The 10,889-nt window shown below is 52.9% G+C and overlaps 1 protein-coding gene across 1 annotated transcript; it reads right to left on the reverse strand.

Moving 5' to 3' along the window:
- Nucleotides 1-3,288: 3,288 nt before the first annotated feature.
- Nucleotides 3,289-4,806, reverse strand: SP9 (Sp9 transcription factor). Its single transcript, XM_027128034.1, has one exon. It carries the CDS (start codon nucleotides 4,784-4,786, stop codon nucleotides 3,392-3,394), a length of 1,395 nt encoding a protein of 464 aa, XP_026983835.1. The 5' UTR covers nucleotides 4,787-4,806; the 3' UTR covers nucleotides 3,289-3,391.
- Between the last annotated feature and the right edge of the window lie 6,083 nt (nucleotides 4,807-10,889).

The following is a 10,889-nucleotide window of genomic DNA, read 5'->3' on the forward strand; positions in this document are numbered from 1 at the left end:
TGGCCGCGGCCTCCCGTTTCTCCCGGGCCCAGGAGCCAGATTGGCCCGGGCCCCGTAGCCCCCAGGTGGCCCAGGGGAGACGCGGCTCCACCTCGGGTGGAGACCGAATTCTTCCCGGGTTCGTGGACTCTCCTCCCACGCACGCTCTCTCCAATTTGCTCGGCCGCAGCGGGTGGCTGCCCGCTCAAGACAAGGTATACCCGCGCCCCCCAGAGCCCCCTGGGGCTGGGGGTTGGGTAGGAGCGCGGGGGTCTGCCTTGCCTGCTGGTTTCGGCTGGGGGCAGGGGCCCGCTCCCTCCGCGTGCAGGTTACGCGAGCTCTGCCCACCCCCCGACTGGACGCTCGGGCCCGGCCGCCGCCCGCCGTTCCCGGGAGCCGCGGTGATGGACGTCGGCTGACCCGCGGGGCAGAGGCAGCGCGCAGAGGCCTTGATCACTGGGCTGCGGAGGGAGCCGCGCGGCGAGCGGGACCTGCACGGCCAGGCCCTTTGATCTGCTTTTATTATCCACGAGAAACAAAGCTGCCTGGGACAGACGCCCGGGCGCCCTCATTCCTCGGGAGACCCCACCACACCCTCACCTCCGCGCCGCCCGCCCTCAGCCCCCAAACACGCCGGGCACCCTCCCGGCCTCCAGTACCTCGGCCTCGAGCCCCCAGGGTGAACGTCCCCCTGGCCAGCTGCTCCAGGCCAGACCTGGACCAGAGGCGCGAGGAGTGTGGGCTGGGGCGCCCGGTGATAAACTGTTTGAGCGGGGAGCGAAAATGGCCAAAGAAAAGAAACACTCGAGGAAGAGAGGGGCAGCCGAGGCTGCGGGGACAGCAAGAAGGAGGAGCGGGAAGAAGCCACCCAGCGCCACGCTGCAAACGCCCCTCTGGGGACCTTCGCTGTACGTTTTACCGCTACTTTGCTAATTGGCTTTTCACTGCAGTTTGCGAGAAAAATTTTGTTGACTATTAATAACAACAATTTATTTTTCCCCCATAAAAATAAAAACATTCATTGAAGTTCCCAAGGCAGTCATAATAATAAAAAAATTCCCCCCCACTGCGGCTGACTTTACTTGCATTTCCTATTGTGTGGGGAGCTTTTTAGAAATATTTTTATTCTGTAAATATGTACTTTATTTTCTAAACTAACATTTTTTCGAATTGGGAAATTATCTCATTTACCAATTTTCTTTTCGTCTCTCCCTCTCTTCTCCCTCTTTTTTAAACTGGGGCTGTTAAGTTGGTGGTCAGAAGACAAAGAGAGTGAAAATAATTTTCATTTCAATAATTGCCTTCTGGTCAATTTAACTGTGCCTTATTTTGAAAGAGACTGTCTAAATGAGATTCCTGTCCCAAATGTGTTCCCAGGCCTGATCCCAGCCTTTAATTATTCCTGAGTTTTTTTTCTTCAGAATAAGACGCCGCACTGAGTAATCACAAAGAAGTCAGAGAGCATCCTTGAACCTTTTCAGAAGCAGCGCCACTGATATTCAAATAACCTGCGAGGGCCATTTGACGGCGCGGGGACCTAGGCATTTCCAATTCACTATTTGCATAGATCAGCCGTCTTTGAAAAGGAAAGGAGCAGTTGTCTTCCATAACATTAAAAAGCCTAGTTATCAAATCAAGTGCTTAGTTTGGGGGCTTTTAAAACGTTTACATTTTATCTCAGGTTGCCCTTTACCGTTTGACATGCAAATTTGGTGCAGTTAATTTAGACAATTAAAAAGATCTTCAAGGGAGCTTTGTCACGGAGAATATTTGGAGTTTTCCCCGTGGACCAGCTGAGATAAAGTTGGCCAGAACAAATGGTGTCTAGGAGATTAATTAGATATTTGATAAGACATGAATCCCTAATAAGGGAATACAAGGCACAGGGGGCTGCTGTGTGCTCTAAGTCAAAATTAATAACATTTAACAAGATTTTCATTTAGGCATGAAATGTCTTTTCCGGGGTATTGACTCTAGCGATTTATTCCCCTGAGTCACCTCCCAACGTAGAGGGTCTTGGGAGCTACGACTTCTTTTAAAAAGCTTTTTCCTTTCAAAGATTGTTTTAAAACCGCTTTACAAACAAACCCACTGGAGTTTCGTCAGACCCCTCCGGGAGGGGTAGGCACCTCCCCAGTTAAAGCTGCCAAGGACCTTTGCTTTTTTGAAGGGGCTCCAGAGTTTTAAAATGTCACCTATTGAGAGCTCTCTCGTTTAGTAATACAACTACACCTTCTTATAACCTAATTTAATTTACGCTGTTAATATACAAATAAATAATTTGTATATATACAAATAAATAATTCTCACTTCTCAAAAACGTATCGCTTTTATAACTCACATAAACCTCACATCACCTAAAACTAACTTAAGGGATTTTTTTCCCAACAAAAAAAAGTCGGCCCACTTAAAGGTTATTGAGGGGGTAACAGGATCAAAAAAAAAAAAGAAAGTGTATTGTTCAGAGTCCTTTAATAATACCAAAGTGAAAATATGATGTCAAGATTTTCTTCATACAGATAAACGCATTTAATTTCTTTAGATGACCTTAACTTACGTGTTTGTGAGTGAAATGATAACTCAACATTTTAAATATCTTTTACATATATACTGACTTTCACAAAGTGCATCAGAAAATTAAAAAAAAAAACTCCCTGAATTTCAGGAATTCACCAAAAAAACTCTATTCGAATGAACATTTACAAGAAAATAAAAGAGAACACAACCTTCTGAACCCTATTTATACAGATGTTATGAAATACAGAGAAACTGTCACTAGACTTCCAGTTTAATTTCTCACCTTCGGCCTTTTTTGATGCTTCCTTTTATAAGAAAAAAAAGTCTTATTGTAAGTAGATATCAAGCAGGACTTGGAGCATTTTATATATAATATAATCCACGCAAAGGGTCTGTTTTTATAGGTCCCGTTTGTTTTCAAATGTTCTGACAGTCCTTTGCAGGGTGGTGACTTGCTTTTGGAAAAAAGGACAGAGAAGGGTGGTGGAAGGGGGTGGGCGGTGGGGAAGGAGGGAGCGTTTCTGTGTATTGCTCTTCGCTCGAGAAGTTTGTGCGAGTGTTAAGTGTGTGTGCGCGCGCTCGAGTGTGCGTGCTTGTGGTTGTAGGTCTCCGGTGTGTGTGTGTGTCTGTGCGTGCAGCTTTTTAAAGTGTTGTGTCGAAAGATGCTTCGCTTTTGTTCCTGGACCACGCGTTTGATTCTCGTCTGGGCTCGGGCAGCAGAGGGGAGCTCCTAGCGTGGCAGGCAAGCGGCGGCCCGCGAGCCGGATGCCGCTCTACCTCGCGCCGGCCCGGGGGCGGCCGTGGAGCTCCCGCCCGTCCATACCCCGCTCGCCCTCCGAACCTCTCGCTCGCTCGCGCTGTCTCTACTCGCTCGCTCGCGCCTCTCGCCCGGCCTCTAAGAGTCGTTGGGGCCAGACGCGGCTTCCTTGCCTCCTGCCGAGGCCGCCGCCGCCGCCGCTGCTGCAGCCGCCGCCGCCGCCGCCCGGGCGGCACTGACGCCGGAGTCGTGCAGGATGAGGTCGGGGGACTCGGAGCGGGGCGTCTCCAGGTTGCTGGCGTCCGTGTCACTGTCGCTGCCCTTTTTGCCCCCGCCGCCCCCGTTGTGCGTCTTAATGTGTTTGCTCAGGTGGTCGCTGCGCATGAAGCGCTTATTGCACACCGGACAGGCGAAGCGCTTCTCGCCCGTGTGAGTCCGCAGGTGCCGCTGCAGCTCGTCCGAGCGCGTGAAGCGCTTGCCGCAGAAAAGCCAGTTGCACACGAAGGGCCGCTCGCCCGTGTGCCAGCGCAGGTGCGCCTTCAGGTGCGACGTCTTGCCGTACACCTTGCCGCAGCCCGGGATGTGGCAGCTGTGCAGGCCCTTGCGCCGCAGACTCGCCCCGGCCGGGCCCAGCCGCTCCGCCTCCTGGCAATTGGGGCAGTCGCAGGTGGCGCGGCCGGAGTAGCGGCGGGCCGAGCGCGCCGAGCTCCCCCCGGCGGCGGCGGCCGCGGCGCCCGAGATCATGGCGCTGGCTGCGGCGGCCGCCACGGCGGCGCTGGAGTCCGAGTAGGAGGGCAGCACCGGCTTGAAGCCGTCCTGGGCCAGCAGGTGCTGGCTGGTGGAGAGCAAGTGCGAGGCGGCGGCGGCCGAGGAGCCGAGGCCCGTGGAGCTGAAGGCCGAGTGCGTGAGCGAGCTGAAGTCGGGATTGTAGGTGCCGAGCTGCGAGTGCAGCGAGGCCTGGGGGGCGCCCGAGTGCAGCGAGCTCTGGAGCCCCCCAGCGGGGTTCTGCACCTCCAGCCACGAGCCTGGGCTGCTGTGCACGTCCCACCACGACGACGCCGCGCCGTTGGTCACCTCGCCCGCCGCCAGCGTTGAGTGGAAGCCTGACTTGTACCACGACTCGTACGGGTGCGCCATGCCCACGCGCGGGTACAGGCCGTCGGCCGCCGTCGTGTGCACCTTGGAGATGAAGGCCGACTGGCCGCCCGCCTCTTGCGGGGACACCCCGGCCGCCGCCGCCGCGGCCGCCGCCGAGTTGGAGAAGAGGCCGCCGTAGTCGCTGCTGAAAGCGGACGACGTGGGGGACGTGGAGGCCAAGCAGAAGGCGCTGTTGGCTGCGCCAGAGCCGCCCGCCAGGCCGCCTGAGCCGCGGCCGCCGGTGGCCACGGCGAAGCCCGAGAGGCTGGAGCCGAGGTTGCAGCTGGACGAGGAGCGCTTCCAGGGATGGAAGCCGCCCTTGGCGAAAGCGCTCGACTCCGGCAGCGTCGTCAGCGGGCTCGTGTTGCCGATCTTGTTGCAGGTCGCCGCCAGCATGGCCAACGGGGTCGTTCCGAAGCGCGGCTCTTCCTAGAGTGGGTGGGGTGGGGGAGGGAGCAAGGAGGAGGAGGGCAGGAACAAGTGGGAGGAAGACACAGAGTGCACCCGTGAGCAGCCTCGTCCTCCCGCGGCTGGTCCCGGGGGGTCGTGGCTCCCCGGCTCGCGCCTCCTCCCCGCACGCTCGCCGAGGATGCGCCGCACCCCGCGCGGGGCAGAGGCGATCACAAGGGCGAGGGTCCCGGCGCTGGAAATTTGTTCTTCAGTGGGACTACAAATCAAAGCTGTCTCGGTTCTCCCCGCCTCAGTCGCTGCAAACCCTGCCCCAAACCGGACTCGAGTCGCTCGCCTTCCGTTCGCCATAAGCCCGCTCGTCTCACAGGAGCCCCCAAATCGCCCTTCGGGGTGAAGCACGGAGGTAAACACATCGACAACAAACGCCAGGTGAGGGCAGAGGCGGCCGAAATAGCGACCCGGGGGTGGGGGAAACTTGGGGCACTCTTCCCAAGGGTGGCTAGGACTTGACTTTTTAACAGAAAACATTTTAAATGTTTACACACACACACACACACACACACATATACACACAATTACGAAAAGAAGAAGTCCGAGTAGAAGCGACCCCCGCGATGGATTTCAGAGTCACAGACAAACTGGGGATCCGCAAAAGTGTAAATGTTTGTTAACGTGACTACATGGACTGCAAAACAATTAACGCTGTTTTCTGGAAACACCAATGTCGCGTAATTGCAACAATCCCCGAAGCAAGGGGGGATGGGGTATAAATCACGAGGGGCAGAAAAGAAACCTCTAAAACCGAATATTAAAAGGACTTGCTTAACAAATCCTTTTCTTACAAAGACACCTCCTGGGTTCCAATAACTTGGGAAGAATCAGTCCTGGAAATGTGGAAAGTGCTAAAAGAAGCTGAGGCTGCAGTCGGGCAGCAACAGTTTCTCCAGAGCCGCGGACCCGGAGAAGCCATAACGAAAAATTACTCCAGTTAAAACAAGCAAATGCCGCACTTCCGACTTACCCCAAGTATAGACGTGGCCATAGCAGGTCCCTGAGCGGCGCGGCGGGGCCGGGAGCGGGGCTGAACCTGGCGGCTGCTCGGGAGAACTGTTCGGGTACCGCACGGCTCCCGTGTCCCCGCGCTCGCGCCGAGCGGACTCCGGGCTCCCGCCGGCTAAACTCAGCCTAAGTGCTAGGAGCACCCGCTTTGAAGTGCCGCTGGCGGCGCCTCTCACCCAATGAGGGCGCAGGCAGAGCAGACTGGAGCTGCCCCGCAGCCAATCAGACGCGCCGAGGGGCCCGAGCCCGGGCTCCTGGCGCGTGCCAGTCACCGCGGCTGGCGGGGGGGGGAGGGGGGGTCGCGGGCTAGAGATTGAAGAAATTACAGCGCAATTAAAAATTTACACACACGCACCAAGCCAGGTTTAACTATCGTTGAGACCGAGCCACAAGCCCCCCGAACCTCCCCGAGATGATGCAAGTTAAGACTGACAGTCCTCGACTCTCCACTTGTGGGAAAGGAGGCAGGAGGGGAGGGGGCCCGAGGCTGAGGCCGCACCAGCAAGACCCAAGTGGAGACGGAAATGTCAACGCTCACTTTGTGTGTCAGGCTCTCGCCCGCGGAGCACAACTTCAGCTGGAATCCATCATTCTCGCTTGCGATTTTATCATTGTCATTTATCTACCTAGTTCCTTATTCCCACTGGATTCAGTTTTACTCTCAGAGTCACATTGAAGAGAAGGGGGCGAAGGGACAGCTCCTCCGAGAGGAGAGAAATAGGCCTCTCCGTCCAGGTCTACACCCACAGACTTGCTGGGAGGGCCTGGAGCCTTCAGCATCCCGCCATTTCCCTTAGCGGCCTAAGTGACTTCCTAATTGTCGCTCTGGCCTCTGACCCGGGGGGTAATACAAGTGCCACTCACACCAGAAGCTTCTAGTGGTAATTACGGGCACCCTTTGTACCGTTTCGCCAGCGGCTAGATACCAGGCTAACCCAGTTGTCAAATATGACTAAACAGTGGGACGTGCTGTCTGCCGGGTTTCGCTGGGGGCTGGCGTGGGGGTGGGAAGCATCAGCCCATACAACACGCTGCACGAAGCTGCTTATTTTCACAATGTAACGACTTTGGAAACACAGACCCGCGCGAGCCGCGTCCGCCCCCATAGCCGCCCCCGCTGAAGCTGAAGCTTGCTAGGCTGTTTGTTTAACCCGGTGAAAATTTGCATGTCACGTTTCAGCCTGGAAGCGAGTTTTCTTGCCCCAGCTCCAGCCCACTCCCACTCCAGACCGCCTAGGCCTAGAGGCTGCTTTGCAGGGCAAGGGCGCCGGGTTGAGAAGTGGGCTCGCCCCTAGCCCTGCTTTCGTGGACGTGCTCAGGGAGATTCTCTCCCGGACCTCTGTCCACGAGTGCCTGGGACGAGGCCACACGTGGGCGCCTCCACATTTTGCAGTCTGGAAGCATCCTGAAGTCCTCTCCGGATCCTGTCGGTGTGAGGAGACACGTCCTCGGACGGACAACTGAGCGTCCTGGAGCCCCTCGGCACCCGCTGAGCTGTTTTTCTTCTTTCTGGGTCTCCCTTTCTCTTTCTTCTTCAGGGCAGCCAGGGGCAGCTTTTGAACCAGAAATACCAGTGCCCTCGACAGACCTGGGTACTGGTTTTAATGTACCACATTCTCCTGAAAGCCCACAACCTGCTTTCAAAGACATTTTAAACCACGAACCTCAGATGCTTGGGTGCAAAAGGCGAGTTGTTGAGGAGGGGGAGCATGTGAGGAGGACATGGAACTATGCCCCCAGCGTTTTCTTCCTTCTTTTGCAATATCTCTTGGCGCAAGAGTGCGACCACCGTGGCTCTTCTCTCGGCACTGAGATGGAGCCTGCGTGTATCCCGGAGCACTCCGTAGGTGGAGAAGGCTATCTGGGTTGCTTTCTTTGCTAGTCGTTAGAATATCTTTGCTCAAAATGCCTCCCCCCGCACTTTGATCTAAGGTGGCGAAAGCACCGAGGCACGTATGACAGAGAAAGGGGAGAGAGTGAGAAGACCGGCGCGGCTATAATGAAACTCTGTGCCCTGGGGGGTTGTGGTAGCAATCGGCGGGGGAAGCGGGGGGGAAAGGTGTGAAAAGCCCCCGGGACACTCGGGATGGAGGGGTGAGGGGGAGTCCAAGCAGCCCGGAAGAGCCAGAAAGCCCGGCAGTGGGACCCGGGAGCCCTTCCCAACAGGTGACTTCTGCCCTGGAAGGTCAGACTGGTGCTCGGCTTCGCGTAGAGTCTTCGCGTCGATTTACTAATAGAGGGATTGTTAAGTGGCAGCCAGGCGTTGCCGAGTCACCCAGTGCAGCCCCGAGGAGAAGCGCGGAGGTTTTCCCCATCCACATCCTCCCTCACCCCCAACACACGCTCTCCTTAAGGAAACCTGACAAAGTAATAAATAAGACAATCCGAAAAGCCATTTAGCACTCGTGACATTTTCAAGTCAACCATTTAAAACAATTCACGCTGGCACCTCGGGCTCCCGGCGCCTTGGTTGCCTGTCTCTTCTCCTCCTCTTCTTCCTCCTTTCCCCTCCCCCTCCCCCTCCCTCCGTTTTCAGTGTAGTTCCAGCTGTCAGACTCTCTACGTGGGCACTCGGATATTCCTTTAGATACACATCACCGGATCACAATAAAAGTTAGGAAATCTTCCAAACGATCGCAGGCAGACGCTCCGGGCACTTCAACTCTAAAGTGGGGCCCCCATGGAAATCTTTCAGAAGAAGTCCAGTTTGTGTGTGTGTGTGTGTGTGTGTGTGTGTGTGTGTGTGTGACAGTTTTTTTCATTCTCTAAAAAATCTAGTTTTTAAACAAAGATCAATGTGTTATGCTGAAGTGTTGAGCTGACTGTTAAAACATTTGGGGAAATAATGACAATGTAACAAAGGCCTGGTTTGGAGTGAATCATCACCCTTTTAAAAGTTAAAGCAATTTTCAGGAGAATAGCTTTCAGCAAACGCTTTACATTATTCAAAACGGCCAAATAATGCTCTATTATAGCGCCTGAATGCTGCCAGTCAGCCTCTAAGTGCAATTTGTGCAAAGGCCCCGGTGCCTTATCTCCACTTCTTTATAAAGAGGTGAATATAAAACAATTTCTTCCAAACCCAGACAGAGAGCACGAAAATTGCTTCCCTTTCTGCAATCAGGGCAATTTAACTGGAGTGCAATTAGCACTATTAAATGTCGATTCTGCATAAACAAATCTGACTGAGCAGCGAAAGTGGGGTGAGAACCTCATATACACTGAAACTGATTTTTTAAAATTATGTATCCGGGTCCTTTACAATTGATCCATGACGTTTTCATCTTGGAATATATTTACATCGTAAATACACTATGGTTAAATCAACATAATTTTTTTACAAAAAATTTCAATAGGAATCCTAATAAAGAAGAATGGGGTAATTAAAGGAAAGAGTTCACTTCCTTTGAACAAATATTGTTTCCCCCATCCTGCCTCTCCCGAGAGCTTTGATCTGAGCAACTGCTCAAGTTGCTGCATTTAGTGGGCAAAACCGGGGAAACAATTCCGTCATTAGCGCGGATCCGAAGGATTGGAGCTCCTACGCCACAGGAAAAAAAAAAAAAAAAAAGCTTCTCCCTGATGCACAGGGAGACGGGGGAGGAACAGTTATCTTCTGAATAACTCGAAATATTAGGTGGCTGCCCAGTCTCCCAGGGGCTTTGGCCAGTCGCAGAGTTGAGCAGCGGATATACTGCACAGGGGTGGGGTGAGGTAGAGTTGGGGAGACTAGAGGATGTGGGCGAGAGGGGAGGAGGAACCGAAGGTTCTCACCTGGGCTCTGCTAGCTGCTGTCAAAGCCTCGGCCACCAGGACCTGGGTGCCCGGGAGCAGGGAAAGGAGAAGGCAGGGAGAGGAGCCCGTAAAAAGCATTTATCTGACCTGTCCTCCTCCCGCATGCCTTTATTTATTTGCTTAGCCACCGCTCTCCCTTTCTGGATAATTTGCGTGATTAATTATGCTTTTCATTTGCATGATCTACACTACAGCAGTGATTATCAGGTCAGCACAGTGTGGGATTTGGGGAGATACATTAATAATGAGTTAAAAAACAAAACAAAAAAACCACACACACGAAAAGCTGCCCTTGTGTACCACAGTCACCTGCCATGAACAGGGGCTGAGGAAGCCAATACAGACTATAGCGCCTGTTGAGTCGAATGAGTCTTTTCCGCAGTTGGAGTTTGTCAGTTATGGGTGAAAATGAAATGCAGCTTTTGATTACAAGGGAATCTTTTATAGTTAACATATCTATATTTTTAAAAGCACTAGCCTTGAGATCATCTGGGTGGAGAAAATAAATTGAAAACTGAGGAACTCTCCCACAATTTCCATTGAGCTTTCATTTAGTATTTGTTCTATAACACCCTCATTCCATCCCAGCCCTTGCAAATAAAAGAGCCAGGAAGGATCACCAGGCCATTGGAACTTTCATCTTTTCTCCATCTCAGAAGTGTTACTGCTTTTTAGAGATGGCAGGAGATGCAAATCCGTTTTGTCTATAAGGTCTACTGGAGAAACTGAAAACGCTTAGTCTATTAAGTACACTCCAAACATTTGCTACACAACTAATTTTCTGCTGCTAGATGTATCTGGGCCATATATTTTAAGCCTGCCTTGATCTGTTTATCTGAGCCAAAAATGCATGAACAATTAAAGGAAAGACTCTGGTGTGTCAAAGGAAGGAAGGTGACTGTAGACTGTGTGATGATTTTAATGACTGCAATTATTGGAAGATTATTCGACAAGCATCATAGATTTGTTTACTGCCTTGCTTGGAAACTACGGGGGGCCTGTTCGGCTTGGGGTTTTACCTTCCTCCCTCCCTCACCAACTACCACAGAAGGGTATTAGACCTAAGCAAATGTGCCATTCACTGTTGGCTTCCTCCTTCTCTTTTGGGGCATTTCTACCAAAATGGAGCACATTTGTGTCTCAGCCAACTCTAATCGAACCATCTTTGGAGATATTAAAGCAATCTTTTCACTCAGACCTTAAGCTAATATTTTTTAAAAAGCCAAAGGCCAGG

The sequence above is a fragment of the Aethalodelphis obliquidens genome, unplaced genomic scaffold (assembly GCF_003676395.1).
Source record: "Aethalodelphis obliquidens isolate GAN/ISIS:26980383/991018 unplaced genomic scaffold, ASM367639v1 scaffold2, whole genome shotgun sequence".
Classification (NCBI taxonomy): Eukaryota; Metazoa; Chordata; class Mammalia; order Artiodactyla; family Delphinidae; genus Aethalodelphis; species Aethalodelphis obliquidens.

Coding starts and splice junctions, on each gene's coding strand:
- SP9 (XM_027128034.1), bottom strand. CDS start 4,786: ATGCTGGCGGCGACCTGCAACAAGATCGGCAACACGAGCCCGCTGACG.